At 40.0% G+C, this 23,498-nt stretch overlaps 1 protein-coding gene and 1 pseudogene across 5 annotated transcripts in view; one reads left to right on the forward strand and one right to left on the reverse strand.

Moving 5' to 3' along the window:
• The window catches only part of Dmxl2 (Dmx-like 2), a 166,598-nt gene that overhangs the window by 98,024 nt on the left and 45,076 nt on the right, over positions 1 to 23,498 (reverse strand). For all 5 annotated transcript variants that reach the window (XM_063265469.1, XM_008766360.4, XM_008766358.4 and 2 more), the window contains exons 3-9: positions 23,161 to 23,232; positions 21,648 to 21,726; positions 20,765 to 20,900; positions 19,973 to 20,039; positions 6,974 to 7,152; positions 4,875 to 5,058; positions 1,420 to 1,594 (exon numbers count right to left, since the gene is read on the reverse strand). In XM_063265469.1, the coding sequence (XP_063121539.1) occupies positions 1,420 to 1,594; positions 4,875 to 5,058; positions 6,974 to 7,152; positions 19,973 to 20,017 (583 nt within the window). In that variant the 5' untranslated portion in view covers positions 20,018 to 20,039; positions 20,765 to 20,900; positions 21,648 to 21,726; positions 23,161 to 23,232. The remainder of the gene's footprint in view (positions 1 to 1,419; positions 1,595 to 4,874; positions 5,059 to 6,973; positions 7,153 to 19,972; positions 20,040 to 20,764; positions 20,901 to 21,647; positions 21,727 to 23,160; positions 23,233 to 23,498) is intronic.
• Positions 7,566 to 10,303, forward strand: LOC134480174 (glyceraldehyde-3-phosphate dehydrogenase-like; annotated as a pseudogene).

The raw sequence follows: 23,498 nt of genomic DNA on the forward strand, positions 1-23,498 counted from the left end.
GAGCACTAATCCCTAACCAAGAAGGAGTCTCCAACTGACGTCCGCTGGAAACAGAAAACTTCGCTTTCTCCACTAGAGTCTCACTGAGTGTAAAACCACACTTAAGGGAGGCCCACATCCAACAGTAGCCGGCAAACACAAAGCATACGCAGTGGCATTGGGGGGTTTTCTGCCTCATATTGCTCTGCTTAGGCTTTTGTTACCTCACCAGTCTTTTGCTGGTGTATCTGACTTTGAGTTTGTGTGTGTGCATGCGTGTGCACACATATGCATATGCTTCTTGTACTGTTTTTGTTTTTTATTCCCTTTTTATTATTTGCCTGTTTGTTTTCTAAAGCAAGAAAGAAAGAAGGCATCAAGTTAGGTGAATGGGAAGGTGGGATAGATCTAGGAAATGAGAAGGGGAAACGATCAGAATATATTGCACAAAAATATTTTCACATAAATATTATTTATATTTACTGACAATAACATTAATAGTAACTCTGTATGTCTAAAAAACAGACAAACCTAACTTAGCAATATATTTTGTTTCTTTCAAAATTATGAAAAAAGTAATTTTAACAAGTAGACAATAGAAATAAAACTAGTAGAAAAAAATGTTTCATTCTTTTTTATACTATCATAGGAAATCCAATGTGTACCATATACCAAGCTTCAATTTAGAACAGTCATATTTCAAGATCACTGGACAGCACACAACTGTAATCACTGTTAAAGATCAGATTTTAGGAACTGTATTCAGCGAGTATCATCATTATATAAAGAAGCATTTAAAAATGAAATTCTGTTCACTCTGAAGCAACAGACCTCCAATTGATAAAGTAGGACAAAATTTATAGAAATACAATTCTAACACCAATGCAGCAAGAAATTTACAGTGTTTCTATATATTTTTAGACCAAAAGAAAACACAATGCCCTTAAAGAAAAGCTCTCAAATATGCTTTGCCAACACAAAACCTGCTTCTGATAATTCTTAGCCAGGTAAGAAGACAAGCTAGAAGAAAAAAACAGGCGAGAAGAGAAATACCTTTCTTCCTAGGGACAGGCCAAGAGAGTCTGCATAGATAAAAAATAAGCCATGCCAAGATGTAAACTCCTAGATATGGTTACAAAAGACGGTTAGGCTAGGGAGAGGATATGCTAAATACCCAAGCCAGTACCATCTGTGCTGCCTGGCCCAAGTACAGCTCTGACTTACGTGGAGCCTTCGTTACGTTCTAGACAGAGATGTTCAAATAGACTTTGGAAATTATACCCAAGAAACCACAGAGACCCAACAAGGAGGACTACCTTGTATTTTATTCCCACGCTAAGAAGTATTCTAAAGGACAACATAAAATAAAGACCTGGCTATGGAAGCAGCACTGTCTTTCGGTGACTTGCCTTACTTCAGCACATTTATACTGCACGGTACCTGTGGCGGGATTGATGCTCGCCGCAATGTGAAAGTGGCACAGCGCGTTGGCATGGTGAGAAATGTGTCTGTGAACTTCATGGGTTGCCGTTTTGTCAGGCATCAGTTCAGCGTGAGTTACAAGAACAGAAGACCTCCTTTGGCCTTTCCTTAAATTCTTCAAATGGTGTATTGTCTAAAATAGAAAAGTATGTCTTAAACCCAACTCTGAAAGGTCTAACCATCTCAACCAGAGAAGTCTCTGCATTTTACAGAATTTTAGGATTGGCCTCCTGTGGACCTGATGATTTTAAGATAAACTTTCTCCATTACAGTAGAATAATTTTAGATATATGTTCCATCATTCTTAAAAAATTATTTTAAAAAAGTAGTTGCTCAAAAATACTTATGCATGGTATCTATAAACTGAATAAAGGCCACATTAAGATTAGGAGATTCAAATTTTGTGGCATGGGGAGGTTGGAGTTGGGGAGTGCTTTAGGGGTATCCCATACTGAAATAAGATTTACTACTCAAAACAACAAAAATAAAGTCCCTGAATCTTTCCAGGGAAAATTCCTCCCAAAACTCACTTAGAATTAGATTGCCCTAAACTACAAAATGCATTATCCCCAATATAAAGAAGAAAACAAACTATAGAACAGAACAGGAACCACTCAGAGCAGGCAGGAATGCCCTCATTGAAGCGCTGGCCTAGGCTCACAAACTACCTGCTGGGGACAGAGCCCAGGGCATTAGCTTGCAGGCCAGTAGTCTAGCACTGACAATCTCCCAAGCCTCTGGCTTGTATGATTTACATAAGATGCAATTATAAGGTCAAACTTTTTATAGTAGGCCTGCTCACAAGCATGACTGAGAACACAGAGACATGGTCATTCTCAGCAAAATTTCTTCATAGCACAACCCCCTTTGTCTATACCTTACCCTATCCCCAAACACCATGCTTTATACCCCACTCTTTCCCTTCTTCTCATCATAGTAAGTGACAATAAGTTACCAGTGCTTGGCTACTAAAATACTGTATCTAATCCTCCTTTTCAGTTTTCCAAGCATCATCCCTTTGCTTACAGAAAGCCGTATCGTTTTGATATATGTTCTCTGGTATCACCCTGCTATGAAGCCTCTGCTCTCTTAGACTACTCCTAGTTCAAACTGCCTGAGTTTTTCAATAGATACTTGACATTCAGGAAAAACAAAATACTATTAATTTTTCTTCTAGAAACAAAAATATATAATTTAAAAGTATACGCAAATGCATAAACCTAGCAGTGAGGGGCTCATAGGAAACGGTATCAGAAAGCAGTGTGCTAGGCGAGTTCTACCACTGAATACCTCCTGAGCCCTGACCTGTGGGGTTTAAATTGAGCTGTACCCTACAGAGTACTCCTACAAATAGGCTTTTCTTTAAAAAAATTTAAACATTATTAATAGTATTGTTACAAGACAGCAAAAGCTTGTCAAATCACTGGCATACATGCTAAAAGATGTGTATCAGATGTCAGAGAGGACAAAGACTTAGTCAGTAAATGTTTATGCATAACTTGAACATAAAACATAACAGATATATAAAATTAGCAAACATCTGATTAGTACTTTATCCCATTAAATTTCTATATAAAAACAAAAATGTCCCTTGAATGACTCTGGTCATTTAATTTACTTAAGTTTTGGCTATTTTAAAAATATATGACTAGTGCCCAGTTGTGGAGAGTGAGCAAAGCCACTAGAGCCCGCTTGCTTCATGTAAAACTCATTCTTGAACACCAGTTTTAAAATATCAAACTCAAAATATTTCTACTCCACAAAACAAAGCCATTTTGACCATGTAGTCATTAAACTCTTTAAGTACATTAACATACAAGTGTAAGTAGTAATGAAGAATGATGTTTATAATATATAAACATTTCATATAATATGTTAATTGTATTAAGAAAATTTATACATACCTATGTGTACACACACACACACACACACACACATATATAAATTCTATTATCTTTTCTGTCCCCCCTCTTCTTAACATTGTTTTAGAATATGGCTCTCTTAGGCTAGATAGATGACTCAAAAGGTAAGAGCTCTGGCTACTCTTCCAGAGGATCCAGGTTCAATTTCCAGTACCCACGAGGTGGCTCACAACCATATAACTCCTCTGAGGCCCTCCTCTTCTCACACTTACAAATACCAGATGTGCATATACTGCACTTACATACATGCAGGCAAAACACTGGTACACATAAATATAAGTAAATTTAGAATAAGGGTATCTTCCTTGTATGATAACAGTTACAATATATTTACTATATAAAATATCTAATAACTTCAAATACTATGTATTCCTCGTTTTACTCCTTATCATTTTATACAATGCTAGAAACAATTTTATCTTGTTTTGGCTTGGTTTTTATTCTGCTCTAACTTTTCTATGCTGAGACAGAGCTCAGGTGGCTCCGCTGGCTTCCAACCTGCTGTGGAGGTAAGGCCAACTTTGAACTCCTTGATCTTGCGTCTATCTCCCAAGGGCTGGAACTTGGTATGTATACCATGCTGCATATGGAAATACATCGGTATTTAATTATTTTACGTGTATATGAGTTTTGCTCATATGTATGTATACCATACGAGTGCCTTGTGCATGCAGAGGTCAGAAGAGAGGTTCCTGTACTGGAGTGATGCATGTTTGTGAGCCACTATGTGGATGCTGGGAATCTAGCCTGGGTCTTCTGCCACGACAAATGCTCTTACTGGCTGGATTATATATTCAGCCTGCTCATATATTTTTAAAGTGGAAAAACTGTTTCACTTTCAAAGTGCTCACAAGAGTCATTGTGTAGCAGTGATATGTGTTCACTTGGGCCTAACAGTTTTTTCTGGCAGAGCTCCATGCAGCCCAGGCTGACCTTGAACTCCCCATGTAGCTAAGGATGTACTTGTGTACCACTCGCCCAGCCTCTCACACAGCTTTTGTTGTTGTTTTCTGTGCTTGCAATGCTGCTGTTGTTTTGTCTTCAGACAGTCTTAAATTGAGGCCCAGGCTGGCTTTAAATCTCAGTCCTCCTGCCTCTGCCTCCTCTCAGGTGGAGAATCACTGGCGTGGACACCAAACCCAGCTCTACCACCCAGAGCTTCTCTACCTAAATCTTAACAAATAATCATCTTTAGTCTTAAGGAACAAAATAAAAACAAAATATTTAGAACTGAGTTCAAGGACTTTTACATATTTTACAAGTGCTAAGTACTCTTAAAGATTTTGATATTTGACCTGCAAAGTGAAAACATCAAATCTGTGTTGCTTATCTAGACTATATGCCTAAAATCATCGCTGTCTTTAGCTTCATAACAGCACACTGAGCAATCTCACAAGTATAATTCACTATTAACTTTATCACATGTCATGTGTGCCATACCCAGCAAAACAAACCTTCAAAATCCATTTACGGCTTTACATAAGATAATACCTCAAGAGCATGCTGGATTCTGTCTTTGTGTTTTCCAGCAGAAGAAAGGTTGCTGGCAACGCTGGAGGTAGTGGTCTCGCAAATCTGCTCACCCAAAAGGCAGTCTTCTGGTAACAGTGTTTCTGCCCAGAGCCGACACACACCGTCATGACATGAAGTCAGTAAGACATTACAGACAGAGCCCCTAGCAACAAACAGAAACATATAATGCTGTGAGTATCAGTGCCATCCACGAACTACATGTTATTAGTTAGCATTGACTCTTCGTTTACTAACCTGGCATTCATATAAAACACTGTATGTAAAAGTAATTCACTAAAGCCTTAAAGCTGCTCCCTGGGACACCATAAGAACTGGGAAATAGTCTTGACAATAGACACAGGGAACTGGATTTGACAGTACATGTGCTATTTAAAACCAGGCTCTAAGGAACATCAGTATCTTCTAAACGAACAAGGAGCAGAAGGAAGCCTAACTGCTGTAAGTTAAGGTATGATCATAATAAAAATCATTGAATATAATTATTTAGTTGGTGGCAGTACTTCTATGGTTTCTGACATCTTGACAATGCAGACAGTTGTAAACAGGCAGACAAAGAAGCATAATATAGCAACAAGAATAGCACTGCAAACTGTAAACCAATGTCATTAAGTTAAAGGCAGGAAAAAAATGTGTAATATCAAGCAGCTGAATACATTAACTACTTACCATAAAATAACAAAGGTGTGTGTGTATGCATGTGCATGTGCATGTGTGTGTTGTATCTATCTGGGGGCTTATGGGCTAGTGGATCAGATCCAGAGCCCTGTGCACACCAGGCAAGTGTTCCACCGACTAAGCTATAGCCTCCAAAACTTACTGTTTCTTTTGTAAAATTACTTATGGGGCTGGAAAGATGACTCAGTGGTTAAAGAATACTTGCTGCTCTTGTAGAGGACAAGGGTTCAATCCCAACACACACACAGCAGCTCACAACCATCCTTAACTTCAGTTTCAGCAGATCCAATGCCCTCTGCTGGCCTCTGTGCACACTAGGCAAAGGTGTGGTGCACAAGCGTATATTCAGGCAAACATATACATATAAAACAGAAAGAAAGAAATCTTGAGACTAAAAAGGTGGCTTAGTAGCTTGCTGCTCTTCTACAAGACCAGGGCTCAGTCCCTCAATTGGTGGCTCTCATCTATATGTACCTCTAATTTGAAGGGAGCTGATGCCCTCTTCTGACGTCTGTGGGCACTGCAAGCCTACGGTGCACAGGCAAGTGTACGGGAAAACACTCATACATATAAAATAAAAAATACAAGTATTTTTAAAACTTGTTCACATGAAATTTAATTTTGCCAAAAGTTTAAAAGTAATTTTCAAATGATTACAAAAGATATAAATAACTTAAACAAAATAACCTTTTTAAACAGAAATATAAGCTGTCTACTAATTTGGAACTACAACATGTTAGTGTAGAGGACACTGAATAAAACAAAGATTCAAAAGGAGGTGTACCCTTAGCAAGGTTGAGGACTTCAGTCCCTGGTATTTGGAATTAAAGATTTAGTCTTTGTTTTCGAATAGATTAAATAAATTTTTCATTTGGACTCTAAAGACAAATAAATCCACTGTTATCTCCATATCATGGGCCATTTCTGTCATGTATAAACTGTAAATTGTATTCTTTCACCATATACATTATTAAGAGTCATTACTTTTCCTCAGTGGGTACTTTCCTATTTATAAGCAAAGATATCCTTTTTAGAATCTTCCACCATTAATGTTACTATTCATAACACCAGCTAATGTGGTCTGGGCAAACACGTGCTGTGGCCTGTTAAATACTTCATGCACACAAGCACGTCTGTCTCACTGCTCTCTGAGATGGTGCTATTACTACCCTCATTCGACAAAGAGAAAAACTGAGACAGAGAGCTTTAAAAATCTATTCACAAGCTTACAGGGCTAATGACAGATGTAGAAGCTGAATTCAGAAGGCTTCATTCCACTCTATTCTGTTAGCCACAACCTATCAGTACAGTGAAGATTCCATTTTCATTATTTTATAAACATTTAAGAAAAAAATTAGCATTGTATGAAACATGCATCTAACCTGGGCATATACTTGCTAGTTTTCCGCCATGAGAAACCTGTCACAGCTCGAGGGTGTGCCAAGTAAACGAAAGAGAACTGAGTGGAAGCCCGTCTTCTTTTCACTTCATGGGGATCTTGAGGTATGATAGAAGACTTCCAGCCAGTCATAGGGTACCACACTTTCAGAAGACAGTCATCCTGCAAAAGATATAGGACTGTATAAAACTATTTTGTTATTCTAAATGCAGTAATGTAAGCTTTAAAACAAAATATATCTTTAAAATACAGTATGTAACAGGCATATTACAAAGCCAAACCTAAAATGACATTTATTACTTTAAAGAAATAAATGGGCAATTTATTCATTACCAACCTTCTCTGTACACTGGCATTTTTCAGAGGTTACTGTTACATAAAGTCCTGCATATACGCAGAGTAGGTACTAGTCCCTTGGATGTAAAAAGGGGGGGAACCCAATGTGTTAGCTATCAGTCACTGCTCCCCTGTTTGAAGGCATCTGCCAGGATAAAACCATCTTAAATACAGACTATTTCCGCTCTAAGTTAAGAACCAGAAAACTTTTTCTATAGGGCCAAATAGATGGCAATTGACAAACCAGCTTCATAGGTCTGTGGCACAGATTATTGTTTGAGAAGTTTTTTTTTTCCTTTTTAGGACCCTTTAAGAATGTAAAAACAAACAAACAAACAAACAAACAAAAAACATGAGGCTGGAGAGATGGCTCAGTGATTAAGAATACTGTCTGCTCTTCCAGAGGTCCCAGCTGTAACTCCCAGGAGCCACATGGTGGCTCACAACTACTGTAACTCTAGTTCTGGGTATTTGGTAGTTCCCTCTTTACCCTACTTGAGTACTGTGTGCATATGGCACACACATATGCATGGAGGCATATTTACATACATGTTAAATAAAAGGGAAAGAATTTTAAAGGTTAAAGACAGGAACTGGAGAGTTGACTCAGTTAAGAGCACTCATTGCTCTTGCAGAAGACCTGGCTTCAATTCCAGCACCCACACGGTGGTTCCCAACCATCTGTTAACTCCAGATTAAAGGGACCCAGCACTTTCTTCTGACCTCTATGGGTATCAGGCATGCAGGTGGTACACACACATACATTCAAGGCAAATACTCATACACAATAAAATAAAATAAATCTAAAAAATTTTTAAACAACAATGTAAAAGACACAACACAATGAATTAAGAAAATTGTAAAAAACACTTGTTAGTAATTGGCTAATAATATGCTTCCTATAAGTGATTTTCAAAGAAAGCATTTAGCTAGCCAATTAAATCATTTCTATCGCTAAAGTACTTATAAGTATGACAACACCACTGATTTTATCACGGGAAATGTGTGTGTGTGGTAACATCCATGTTAAGTATGCAGCTGCGTGCACCTATGCACACACATGTGGAAGCAGAAGAACACCCCAGAGGGCTACAGGTGTGTTCCCCTATCATTCTGTGCTTTATAGCCTTGAAGCAGGGTCTCTCATCAATTGAGAAGCTCGCCACTTTGGCTGGTATGGCTGGCCAGAAAGCTCTTGAGAGCCACTTATGTCCTCCTCAAAAATGCTGGACTCACTAGCTTATGCAGCCATGTCCATCTCTGTATGTGAGCTCAGGTAAATAAGAGGAGGACCTGACTTAAAGTATAATAAACAAGTGAATACAGTGGAGAGTGAAATATACCAGATTCAGACTTTGAGCTTGCATGCACGCATGCACACATGCATGCACGCACACACACCCACACACTCAACACAAAACAGCAAGAAAACTCTTGCTAATGTCAAAAAGCAGCTAATATTTTGAGATGATAGCAATGTTCTCTAGTACTGATTCTCTTAGTGATTTTAAATTTGTCAAAATTGAAAGATACTAAATTAATTTTAAAAAATGACAGGTTTCGTGTATTCATTTTTAACAACACACTTAATGTTAATTAAGAGTTGTCCGAGGGCTCTCAGCTCCTCCCTGTTCCAGAGACAGCCGCATCTTCTCATGCAGTGCCAGCCTCGTCTCATAGACAAGATGGTGAAGGATGGTGTGAATGGATTTGGCCGTATTGGGCGCCTGGTTACCAGGGCTGCCTTCTGCTCTGCAGTTGGCAAAGTGGAGATTGTTGCCATCAACGACCCCTTCACTGACCTCAACTACATGGTCTACATGTTCCAGTATGACTCTATACCCATGGTGAGCTCAATGGCTCAGTCAAGACTGAGAATGGGAAGCTTGTCATCAATGGGAAGCCCATCACCATCTTTCAGGAGCGAGATCCCACTAACACCAAATGGGTGACGCTGGTGCTGACTATGTCATGGAGTCTACTGGCATCTTCACCACCATGGAGAAGGTTGGGGCCCACTTGAAGGGTGGGGCCAAAAGGGTCATCATCTCCACCCCTTCGGCTGATGCCCCCATGTTTGTGATGGGTGTGAACCATGAGAAATATGACAACTCCCTCAAGATTGTCAGCAATGCATCCTGCACCGCCAACTGCTTAGCACCCCTGGCCAAGGTCATCCATGATAACTTTGGCATCATGGGAGGGCTCATGACCACACCATGCCATCGCTGCCACTCAGAAGACTGTGGATGGCTCCTCTGGAAAACTGTGGCGTGATGGCCATGGGGCAGCCCAGAACATCATCCCTGCCTCCACTGGTGCTGCCAAGGCTGTGGGCAAAGTCATCCCAGAGCTGAACGGGAAGCTCACTGGCATGGCCTTCTGTGTTCATACCCCCAGTGTATCCATTGTCGATCTAACATGCCGCCTGGAGAAACCTGCCAAATATGATGACATCAAGAAAGCAGGCATCTGGGGCTGGAGAAATGGCTTAGTGGTTAAGAGCACTGACTGCTCTCCCAGAGGTCCTGAGTTCAAATCCCAGCAACCACATGGTGGCTCACAACCATCTGTAATGAGATCTGATGCCCTCTTCTGGTGTGTCTAAAGACAGCTACAGCACACTCATCATATATATAAAATAAATATTTAAAAAAAAAAAAAAAAAAAAAGAAAGCAGGCATCTAAGCGCCCACTAAAGGGCATCCTGGGCTACACTGAGGACCAGGTTGTCTCCTCTGACTCCAACAGAAACTCCCACTCTTCCACCTTTGATTCTGGGGCTGGCATTGCTCTCAATGACAACTTTGTAAAGCTCATCTCCTGGTATGACAACGAATACGGCTACAGCAACAGGGTGGTGGACTTCATGGCCTACATGGCCTCCAAGGAATAAAAAACCCTAGACCACCCACCCCAGCCCAGCAAGGATACTAAGGATATTAAGAGCAAGAGAGAGCACTTGCCTAGCAAGCTCAAGGCCCTGAGTTCGGTCCCCAGCTCCAAAAAAAAAAAGAAAAAAAAAAAAAGGGCAAGAGAGAGGCCCTCAGTTGCTGAGGAGTTCCCATCCCAACTCAGCCCCCAACACTGAGCATCTCCCTCACAATTCCATCCCAGACCCCATAATAACAGGAGGGGCCGAGGGAGCCCTCCCTTCTCTCTTGAATACCATCAATAAAGTTCACTGCACCCACAAAAAAAAAAAAAAAAAAAGAGTTGTCCAAGGCTAAGTGTATAGCTCTGTGATACAGAATTTGTCTAATTTGCATGAGGTCTTGGATTCCATCACAATAATAATTATTATCATTTAAATATAAATAATACAATTATTTAATAATAACAAATAGATTTTTTCAAGTTGTGTGGCTAAGTTAAATTGTAGTACATTTACTCACATGGTGGAAAATTACAGTATCCTTAAAAAGACTTTAGAGCCAGGCATGAAAACACACACACAGGGGTTGGGGATTTAGCTCAGTGGTAGAGCGCTTGCCTAGGAAGCGCAAGGCCCTGGGTTCGGTCCCCAGCTCCGAAAAAAAGAACCAAAAAAAAAAAAAAAAGAAAAAAGAAAACACACACACAGACACACACACACACACACAAACACACACACACACACACACACCTCCCAGCACTGGACTGGGAAGGCTGACTCAGGATGAATTGGAGACCACCTTGGGCTACATACTAAGAGAATATTAAAAAGATTTAATCAAATATCTTGTAAGTAAAAATGGCTCATTAATAAGTAAAATTTTATTTAAGCTCAGATAAAAATTCCAAATATTCTTAAGACCAAGAAAAATTTAATTCCACATTTATAAGAAATGAATCTTATCAGTAAAAGTACCCAATAATATTCAAAATCCCAAAAGTAACTGGAGTCTTGTAACAGCTGAAGTCCTGACTGTGTGCACTGCAGAGGAGTGGGAAGTGCTCTCTGAGAGCCACAGTTCCCATCTGCTTCATCAGATCACACAGACGCCACCTTCTCAACAGAACAGATGGGGGTGTGGGGACAAAAATCTGCCCAGCATTCCAAAGTCAATGTCTGTTCTTTTCTCAAGAGAATCTAAATTAATATTTTATCTTTTCCAAACCTGAGGAAATAATCTTCTTAAATCCAACACTTTTGCTAACTGACCCTCAAAGGATCCTTACCAATCAAATGCTCTTATCATTCCATAAGAATTATTAAACAGCTCTTTGGAGAACTGAATACAAGCTTGGGGAAATATAATTAAGCAAGTAAAAGTTCTCAGTAATCCTCAAGGCGGTGTGTAATAAAAATTCAAAGATAGCAATTCTTGGTTCCTGAATATATAACCAAGGTGGAGGCCTTGAGGAGCTTCAAACCTAGTCATCCACTGAAGGGAAATATGCTGTAACTCTTGTGATTTAATCCTACACAAAGTACAAAAGCATCTTTCAGATTAACGATGAGAACACAAATAAAGGTTCATATAATGAACCAGGTTACCATACAGAAGGCTTACAGTGCCAAGGGTTAGGTAAGCCTAGAGGCACGGCCCTGCCAACCCAGCTGCAGGGCAAGCTGAGGCTGGAAGATCACAAGTACAGAGCCAGCTTTGGCAACTAAGACCTTGTCTCAGGTTGTTTAACTTTTATTATGCTTTACTGTTTATTTGTGTGTTTGTGTCTGTGTCTGCAGGTGGACACACACGCATGCCATGGTGTACAAGTAGAAGACACAGGACAATTTGCAGTGGTCGGCTCTCTCCTTCAACCACACACACAGGTCCCTAGAATCAAACTGCGGTTGTCAGACTTGCTAATAAATGCCTTTACCTGCTGAGCCAGCTCTATGGCCCCCCAAAATATATTTTAAATGGGGAACGGGGTAAGGCTATAGCCTGGTGGTAAGTTTACCTTGCTTGGACAAAATCCTAGATTTAATGCCCCATACCACAAATAAATTAAAGTGCCAATGTCTCTGTCAGAAGACCATGCACACAAACCTGGCCAGTGGCCCACACCTGTAATGCTAGATTAGGGGAGGCTGAAGGGCCAGGAATCAGTTACATACGCATGTGAGGCCTGCCTGAGCTATGCCTCAAAAAATAAAAGCATATCACCAGGAAAGATCATGCACACCTCTAATCTCAGCATCCAAGACACAGAAGCAAACAGACCTTTGTGAGATCCAGCTGCCTACATAATTAGCTTTATAAAAAATCCATTCTGTGGGACTCAGATGCCTACACACACTCAAAGTGCTCTGCCACTAAGTGACAGCCCAGCTCTAAAGAACCTTTCTTGATTCAACTGTTACAGAATTTTAGAATTCTAGAAGTGATCGTTATACTAAATTTATCTCCATATGTGGACTTATAAAGAAGCCAGCCTTCTGCCATGTACAGTGTCACACACCTTTAACTTCAGCCCTTGGGAGGCCACGGCAGGTAAATCTGTGTTTGATCCTTAGAACTACATGAGAGAAGGAGATTCTTAAGGGCAATTCTCTGGCCTCCACACACTGGCACACACAGGAGCTCCCCACCCCCCAACATACAAACAAAAAATAAACAAATTGGTTTTTAAAAACTCATAAATTATACTATTTTTCAAATTATTTTTTCTATGATCTTGATAATAACTTTTCTTTGTTATTAACACATTCTTTTTAGGCATTGTTTTTAAAAAGTTGTCTATGAATCTCTGCAGTCTATACAGAAATTACCTTTTCACTATTCTTAAGCGACTGAACAAGCTTATCGAAATTTTTAGGGTTTTACTTCTCATATCTAACTTCAGTAATTTTTTTCTTCCAAATTACTTGTTCCGGCTGTCTTCATTTGTTCTAGCTGTGACTGCTCCTGTTTTCTTTGAATCCCTGCTTGCCATTTAGGTAGACTGTTTAGATATTTTATTTGGGAGTGGAGAGAGAGGAAGCCCTTCCGGCAAAGGGCTTCAGCAGCCTCAGGGTCTGGAAAAGGCCTCAACCAAAAGCCAGTAAAAAGCCAGCCCGTCAGCCAGACCTCTGCAAGGAATCAACCCTGCCCACTGGAGTAAGTCTGCAAGCTATGCCTCCAGGTGAGAATCCAGGCTGTAAGACACCTTCATTAGAGCATTTCACACCCCTCATCAGAGCACCTAGCCAAGCCAAGACTCCTAATCCAAAGAGCTGAGATAATAATGTGGTGGAAGCTGCTGCGTTTGTAGTAACTTGTTAACATAGTAAAAAGAAAGCCAATATACATGCCTAATGATAAATATTATGGATAAAATTAAGGCAAACAAAGAGTAGAGTATGTTGGAAGGTGAGGTACAATTTACAAAGGGATGCCAAGAGAAGCCTTGCTGTCACTGTGACATTCAGAAGTAAAAGGGAAAAGCCATACAGAATCTGGGAATACAAGACTCGGGGTACAAGTGTAGCACCTCTATGTGTGCATGGGCCAAGTCTGTTCATGAACACTGAGGCCTAACTGGCTAGAGTCAAGTCTACAAAGGGAGGATATAACAGGAAATATGACTGAAGGAATGATCCTGGACCTAGAGTACAGTGTGTATGTGGGCCATTATAGAGTTCTGACTTTCCAAAATGAAAAGGAAACCTCATGACAGGTTCAGAGCAGTGTTGAGACAGGGTCTTAATTTGTAGCTCAGGCTAACCCGACACCTATAACAATCTTCTAACTTTACGCTTCTCATGCTGGAAGTAAAGTGTGTACCACATGTGATCTTTTAGCCTGAATATTTAAAAAGCACACTTTGAAAAGACAGGAACACAGTAAAATTTGGAAGAACTGTTCTGGTAAATGTTTAAAGACTGTAAGTGATTCACAATGGTGGCTTATATCTGAATATACCATGGAGGCAATCAAGACGAGCACAGGGTTTATCTGGGTGGCTCACTGTAGCTTAAAAACTAGTGAGTAGATTGTGACTATATCCTAAAGGAGATCTACAAGGAAAATAGTAGAGGAACAGATCAAGGGATAAAGGGACGGGGGCAACCACAGACAAAACCCTGTCATCAGCATTTAAAAGATGACATTTGAAAACTAAGGGAACAGCTATATTTAGAGAAAGGCCAAAAGCTGAGCCTGGTACTGCAATACTAAAGCAGCAGAGACAGCTGGTGTGGCACAAACCATAAGATGGGACTTGAGAGGTAGAAACAAAAGGCTTCCAAGACCATCCTCAGCTACACAATGAGCTGGAAACCAACCTGAGAACCGTAGGACTCTGCACCACCACTATAAACAAAACAACTCTGCCCAAAGTTGCAAAAATAAAACAACACAAAAAAATCTCAAGGACTGTCAGAATTACAAATAGGCAGAGGACAGATGTTCTAGGACAGTGAAAATACTCTACACAACACTACAATGTCAGATCCATGTGCTTATAAATTTACCCAGGCCACTAGATGGACACAAGAGTTAGTCTTAAAACACTAACTTTGGGTACCAACATCTGTCAGTGCAGGTTTATCAACTGAAATAAATGTGAGCAACACAGGAAGATGTGCATGTGTAGAGGGATAAGCAATTCAGAGTTTTCTCTGTACCTTCCTCAGTTTTCCTGTGAATCCAAAGTACTCCTACTACTTTAACAGGCTTTAAAAAGAAAGCAGTAATTAATGTGTTGACTCATGGTTTTAGGTTAAGTAAGAATTAACCACAGGGTTTAGTAACAGGAAGTCTCTGATGACCACTAGAAGAGTGCTGGTAGGTGGTCTCAACTGAAAATGAGGAAAACCCATGTAGACAGAAAGAAGAAAACACCCTTTCCAGGTTCCATAAGGATGCAGGGAGACATGACAGAAACTGGGGGATCTTTCTGTCAGTCCTGCGTGTTGAAATGGGCTCTTAGCCATTCTCCTGACAGTACAGTAAGTTTGTATTTAGAACAAGCACCCTCCTGGCTCAGCCTCCCCACTATAGGATTACTACTAGCAGGCACCACCATATCTAGCAAATCAGAAGAGAGGCCTTGCTGTATTAAGGATACGACTTGTTTTAAAAGAATAGCAATTGAGACAGTGGCACAAATATAGGGAATGAGCACACTGAACAGAGCCCAGACACAGACGCACAGAAATGGAGACATTTTATTTCTGACAAAAGTAGCTACAGAGAGCAAGGAAAGAGAAGCTTTTCAATTAACTATGTAGGACCCCTGGATATATTGACAGATAAATAGAAAAAATTAACTGTCACTGTCTAAACCATTCCCCCAAATTATAGAAATTACTAAATGTCAAATACAAATATAAAATGCCCAACTTCTAAGCCAGGGGTCCTCGATGTAGCAGATGCTTTGGGTCCATCACCCATACTCAGCAGGCTTAGCAATCTGGTGTGTCAGCTTCAGCTGAAGGTGTCTACTTGGCATGTCCATCTCTGAAGCATCTCAGCTCTGTCCTCACCAGTCCTCTGCCAATTACTGATGTGTAAAGAATATGAATAAGAAATAAATTTGGGAGAATAGGGAGGTGCAAAGAATCTGGGAGAAGTTGGGGAAGGAGAAAGAATATGATTAAATATACTGTATAAAAATATTTTAAATAGTTTTCGAAGAGTATGTACAAGGAATATACTGTATCTGAGTAATGCTGGCTCTCAGAGTATCCATAGACTTAAATCAATTAAAACACTTAAGAAAAGATATATGGCCATGTTCCTTAAGAATATGCCTCCATCTAGTACATCTCATCTGATCATTTCCCATGTGATGGCTTGTTAACTGTCAAGGTGGCAGAATCAGAATGGCCGGGGAGATAGGCCTCTGGGCACACCAGTGAATGACTAGCTTGACTGCATTAATTAGGGGGAGACAACTACCCACTGTGGGTAGGAACATTCCCTGACTAGGATCCTAGACTACATTAAATGGAGAAAAGGGAGCTGAGCAGCACCATGCATTGTCCCTCTGCTTCCTGACTTAGGATTTGCCTCTGCAAGCTTCTGTCTCCGTGACTTCCCCACGGGGAAGGAATGTAACTCAGAACTGTAAGCCAAAACTTTATAGAAGTAGCAGGAAAGAAACTAAGACACCTCCCACATTAACCACATGCGTCCTCCTTTCCATGTGTGATTCTAGAGAAGCTAGAAATTAAGACCCAAAGCTCAATGAACTTGAAGAACAATTACCTCTCTGTTTCCATAACTATTTGAAGAAAATGCTTCAACAAAGCAAAGCAGTGTTAACAATCCATGTGATTTTTGCCTAGAAATCAATATTTTGATACCACATGATGGTTGCTATGTATCTCAAAATATTTTCACATATTTTACTTAGAAATTGTTAATGATCAGAACCACTGCTAACCTAAATATGACTGTAACCTTCCTGTCTACAGTGTGGTACAATTTTCCTATTATGTTCTTGCAACTCTTGAGCAACTACCTCTGTACCAAGCCACAAGACTAGGCCACAAGACAGTAAGAAAAGCTGGACAGTTTCACAACTAGAGACACCCAGAGGAATCTAAGTCAGCATACTACAAAGAGATGCCTGCACAGCCATGGTTCTGAACACTCTTCACAATGACCAAGGTCTGGAAGCAGCTGAGGTGTCTGTCAACAGATGAGTGGAGAAAGGAAATGTGACACATACATATATACACAATGGAGGGCTAGTCTTTGTTTTTGTTGTCTGGAAGGTTTTGTTTTGTTTTTGTTTTTTATGGAAGGAGGGGAATATTGCTTGAGACAGGTTCTCATCGTATAGCCATGGCTGGTCTTGAACTCATAATCCTCCTGCCTCTACCTCAGCCTCCCAAGTGCTAAGATTATTTTAAAAAAAAGAAAAATGTGCCAACACAGCCTGCCATGAAGGAGTTGTTTTTAAGAACTTTATTTATTTATTTTTCTTTTTATGTGCACTTGTGTTTTGCCTGCCAGCATATCTGTGTGAAGATGTCAGGTCCTGGAGTTACAAACAGTTCTGAGTGTCACATGAGTGCTAGAATTGAACCTGGATCCTCTGGAAGAGCATTCAATGCTCTTAACCACTGTGCCATCGCTCCAATCCCATTTTAAGAGTGTGTGTGTGTGTGTGTGTGTGTGTGTGTGTGTGTGTGTGTGTACATGAGCATAAGCTTGCATGTACTTCCTGTATGCAGGAGCCCACAGAGTCCAGAAGTAGTCATTGGATGCCCTGCTACTGGAATTACGGGCAATTTTAAGCCACCGTGTGGGTGCTGGGAACCAAACCCAGATCCTCCAAAACAGAAATATGTGCTTTGAACCTCTGAGCCATCTCTCTAAATCCCATAATGGAGCTTTTGTCTGCCATTAAAAGTAAAACTTTGTGATTTTCAGAAAAATAGATCAAACTGGAACTCCTCTCAAGCTAAAGACACATTGTTGTCTGGCATGGTGCGTATGTATCTATTATATGGTCATTTTTCCAAAAGGAAAGAAATGCCAAGATACTAATACTCAGAACTTACAGTGACCCAGGAAACACACTTGAGCATTAGTCCAGGGTGCATTTCTGTCTATGGAGTGCTTACAGGCTTCTATAAGAATAAATGTGCAATTTCTTTTCCCAGTTTATGAAATGGCAGAATGAGTATGGATTTTTAAAACTCTAGGAACAGTAAAATAATTTCCTAATTCTGAACTCTAGCATTCTACTGAGGAATAGCATGGCACTTTTAAACCTGAGTTTAAACAGCAATTGACTACAAGGCAGACCCTAGTAGGTTTAAATAGAACTTTAGAGTCTGGCAAACTCACAACACCTAGGAGGAGCCATGGACTCTGACTGGTTGCTACTCTTTCTAAAGCAAGTAGATACCTCCAGGTAGACCTAGACATCCCAATGGGTTTCTAGGATAAAAGTTCACTGAGCCCACTCAGTGAATCAACACTCCCTGAATTTCCAAGTTCTCACAGCACCCAAATAGTAACACTGACTGAACAAATCTGAATAGAGTCCAAAAGCTACACTTGCAACCTAAGAGTCTGACTGATAATGCTGGCCTGGGCAAGGAAGAGAAGCAAAGTGGTGAGAGCATCGGTTAGCCACAGCAGCTTGGCAGAACTAGCCGGCACTATCTGTGAAGGCTACAGAGCCAAATAACCCAGGACCCAGCCAGTTCTCCTCCTGAGTACACTCAAGAAAAGCCATATGCATGCCTGACACACGTGTGCAAGGCCCTCCCTGCAGCATTACTGAATACCCATCAGAAATGGCGTGGCAGGGTTGTAGAAAAAGAACAAAGGAGTCAGTAAGCTGTCTTCAACAACACACAGATGAACTCAGGACTTAATTCTACATTGTTTTAAGTTTTAGAATCAAATAATGGATTACTCAAACCACAGCCTGTAAGCTACTCTAATAAATGCCCTCTGTACTTGCTTTCATGCAATTCTGTTCCTCTAGAGAGCCCTAAGACGCACACAGCAACACACTGTCTGAGAAATAAGGAAGGAAAGAAGGGGTGGGGTGGGAAGGGGAGGCAGAGCATGTCACTATTCGGTGCCACATATCTACTTTGTTTCTTGTCCTTTTAGAGACTGGGTCTTACCTGCAGCTCTGGCTGGTCTCCAACTTACAGAACTTCATCTTCTGCTTCCTGAATTCTAAGATTAAAGGCATGAGCCTTGCCAACTCCTGATCTGCCTGCTTCCCAAGTGCTGGGATTATAGGAGCCTCCATCCTGTGAGGCTCAATTCTACTTTTTAAATAGAACTATATTATACTTTTAATATAGAAAAACTAGTTAAAATAGAAAAATGAATTTTAAGGTTGACCATGCATCCAGCCATGGATGGCCATACACCCAAAAGTTTACTAGTAGCACAACTGGACTCACTGGATTTTTGTTGGTTTTGTGGTTTTTTGTTTTTGGGTTTTAGGGGTTGGTTGGTTGTTTTTTGGTTTTTGTTTTTAGACAAGGTCTCACTATATGGCTCTGGCTGTCCTGGAATTCAATCTGTAGGCTAAGCTGGCCTCGAACTCACAGAGATCTGCCTACCTCTGCCTCCCAAGCACTGGGACTGAAGGCATATACCATGATGTCCAACTTAGAGGTTATTGACTTAAAAAAAAATAAAGACATCAAGTTGAATGAGTATGGAATGGGAGGCTGAATATCATCAAAACACCATGTATAAAATTATTAAAAGTTAATTTTTAATTTAAATGGAAATGCACACGGAATAAAGATTCCCAGTGGATAAGGCCCAGTGGCTTTCATCTGATCCCAGGACCACATGTGGAAGGCGAGAACTGATCCTTGCAAGCTGACTTCCACACATCACTCACTCTCACTCTAGCTCCGCCCTCCCCCTCATCTCTGTCTCTGCCCCTCATACACACCATATACACAGTAAGTGTGAAATTTTTCTCATATAATTGCGCTAAAGTAAAATAGGAATAATGATAGCCATTATTTCCCAAGTGTATACTATCTGTAGAGATCGTGCCAGGTCTTTTAAAACCATCTCGCCATTTTACAGAGCTGAGAACTAAGCTCAGGACTTCAATGGTGACACTGCTCACCATCACTGAGCTATATCTCCAGCCTCACGAATATTTTTATTATACTTCAAGCAAGTTTTGAGGGAAAATCTCAATTCATGGGAGACAGAACTGGAAATGAACATACGGGATATTGGAGGTGTTTTGTTACAGTGCTTTACTCTTTGGCTTGCTCCCTTACCTTTCCGGCAGTAGCAAAATATTCACCATCAGGAGACCATTCCATCAGATGTATAGACACTGAGGTTCTAAGAACAAACAAAGCCAATGTGTTCAGAAGAGTATGTTCTATGTATAAATGGTCAAAACAAGATATTCCTAATAGCAGTGTCACAAACATCACAACACATCTTTCTGCCCTCATAACAATACGAGTTCCACCTTCCTAAAAACATCAATAAACTAATCCAAAGTATACTTTCAAAAACAAAGAATATAATACCCACACATGATATTGCTACATGCATGCCAATCAAAACCCTCATTATAGCATGTCACAGACAGTCCCCCCTTCCCTGGATAACTGGGTCTCTTTACATAACTTGTGCTGACACTAACAGTCATTGCTGGAGCTTCCAAACCTTTCCTTCACTCTTTTTTCTTTTTCTTTTCTTTTTTTTTTTTTTTTTTTTGAGCTGGGGACCAAACCCAGGGCCTTGCGCTTGCTAGGCAAGCGCTCTACCACTGAGCTAAATCCCCAACCCACCTTTCCTTCACTCTTAGTTCAGCACACTTAGTCAACTCAAGTACTGAACTGGAAATAATGATTTTTTTTTTTAATTTTGGGAGAACAGTTAACTAAAGCACAGGTTAAAAATTAAATAATGATATTATAATAAGTTTTAGTTCTAAAAAAGTCTACTTTTTTGATTTCTAAAATATAATACCACCAAAAAATAAAGACCTTGGTAAGAGAGAACATAGTTTAGGAAGCACTCAGTGAATCACTGTTACAACAGACACAGATACTAACTTGCACTGCCAGATGCACTTCCAATCATTTAAAACAGGGGGGACTTTATTATCGACTTCTTCCTCCTCTTCTAGAATGTCACTTCCTGGGGGAGCCCACAGCTGAATCGAATCGGTCGCTGTCAGCAATCTGTTATCTGAAAGTTAAAAGTGTTCTGGTGAATGACCCAGGCTTATGTAAGAATAGAAATGCACACGGTTTCTGTTAGGTCTATAAACTAGTAGTTTTGAAAACATACAATGCCAGCTATGAAAAACACAGGGACTCAATTCAAGAGAAATCCCCTAGATGAAGAGCAAGAAGAAGAACCTAAGCAAGAATTGTTATTAGGGACGACTTGAGGGAAAACAAAAAACCCACTGCTCAGGGATTCATCTGGCAAGCAAGTCTGAGAAGCGCTGAAGTGGAGTTGCATCTCACATGCCAAGACATGGTCAAAACTAAAAGTGAGTTTCCTACAGGGAATACAGAACAACCCTCTCTAATTGTGAACATAAACGGGTACCAGCTATGTGTCATTACAGGTTTCTAATCTTTGCAAATTAAAGACAGTAATTTCCTGAAATACACCATAACAAAATAAAAATGTTCCACCCCTGTCTTATTTATCATTTTGTAGCTAAAATAATGTTAACTTGAAAAAAAAAAACACTGGTTCTTGAAATAAAACAGTAGAAGGCAAAGACTAAAAAGAAGAGGGGAGAAAATTAAGTTCTGTGCAAAGCACTGGATATGAAAGAGAAAAACCTGTATTCACTCATCAACAAAAATACATTTGTAACTTTTTATCATCAAAGATTATGACATTTTAATTATACATTCAAATCAAATGCTCACATCAAATTATTCACTTTAATAACTTTTAAGTATAGCTACTAAATACCTTGAGGGTCCCATGCTAAGTTGAATGTCACGGAACTCAAAAAAAACTGCCCAGTTTTAAGCCACTGACACTTGAGTTGCTGAAACATGTAGAGAGAGGGAAAAAAAGATGTTTTTAAAATACCTCCAAATTCCACCATTTTTTCACTTTCTTCAACGTAAAACAAACTTACAAAGATTTAAATATTAAATTACTATTTTAAAATGACTTCAATGGGCCCACTTACAGGTCACACGGCCATAGGGTCTAGTCTCAAGTAGTCCCAGCTAGCCTGGAACACGCTATATAGCACAGAAATGACCTGTGACCCTGACCCTGCCCCCCTCCCCAGTGCTGTTACGTGCATCTACTAGCATGACAGTGTATCTGCTTGTTGGTAGGACTGGGGTTGGGAGGGTGTGAGTAAGGAGTTTCAGTTTGGTTTTTTTTCTTTTTGTTTGCCTTTTTGTCTCTGGGGTTTGAGGTGGGGTCTAGCCATGCTGGCCAGTCCTCCAGCTTCTGCCTCCAAGCTGGACTACTGCTCTAACCTTTTACCTTCAGCTCATGCCATGCCTATTATAAAATCTTATTAGGGCTGGAGAAGGCTCAGCAGTTATGAGCACTTGCTGTTCCCCAGAAAACCCAAGTCCTATTCCTAACACCTAGTCCAGGAGCCTTACAACCACCTGTAACTTTAGCTACAAGGGATCTGACACTCTCTTCTGGCCTCTATGTGCACACACACACACACACACACACGCACGCACGCACGCACGCACGCACGCACGCACACACACGCACGCACGCACGCACGCACGCACACGCACACACGCACACTCACACACACACACACACCAGAGACAGAGATATAGAAAGACAGAGACAAACACAGAGACAGAGACAGAGAGACAAGAGAATAAAAATAAATCATTTTGAAACTTTTATTAATGCACAGAAATGGACTCAATATCTAAACTAAACTAGATAGAACTCCCAAGAAGAAGATAGATTTTAAATATATATGCAATTCACAAATGTGATGTTACATTTGAGTAATTTCTATCTAATCCGTTCATTCTTCAAGATAATTAAAGTTTAAAAGCCAAATGTTTTTGGCATGGGATATAGTATTCTAAATAAATAAAAGTACCTATTTGTTTATAAAAAAACAAAAACAAAAAATACAATACAACACAGTCACATCACACATGTGACATACAGAGTCAGAGGTTGTGAGGCTCTGTGTAGATCTCAACACAACAAATGGCAATTAGCAATACTGTAGAAACTTGGGTTTCTACAAAGCCTTTACTAGACTTCACAGATATTCCTATCCACTGTTTGTACTGCTTCCTAAGAAGCTCTCTACCGCTACTGTAGGTAGAGTCTATGGAAACAAGAAAACATTCAAACGTTAACCAAAACTAATAATAATAATAATAATAATAATAATAATAATAATAATAATAATAATAATGATGATAAATGAAGTTAACCAGATTCTTAGAATATTCTACTGCCCGTGAATACTTACACTGTTTCTCTTATGAGAATTTATACCTAGGGGCTCAAAAATACACACAGCATTCCCATATGAAGCTGCAACCTAAAAGAGAATGAACATGATGTTAGTGCTTAGAAACGAGTGAAATAGAAATGGCCTTCTCCATACAAACGTCTAAACTAATTTCACACAACCCAATTTCAATATATCTCTATGGTTTACTTCTACAAATAAACCTTGCAGTATTGTAAATTTAACAACCTCTGCTACCAAAAACTTCAATAGTCTTGTTTTAAAGTTACAAAGGAGACAAGATCTCAGGTACCCTGGGATAGCCTAGAACATGATATGTATCTAAGGCTAGCCAC

Source organism: Rattus norvegicus, chromosome 8 (assembly GCF_036323735.1).
Source record: "Rattus norvegicus strain BN/NHsdMcwi chromosome 8, GRCr8, whole genome shotgun sequence".
NCBI lineage: Eukaryota > Metazoa > Chordata > Mammalia > Rodentia > Muridae > Rattus > Rattus norvegicus.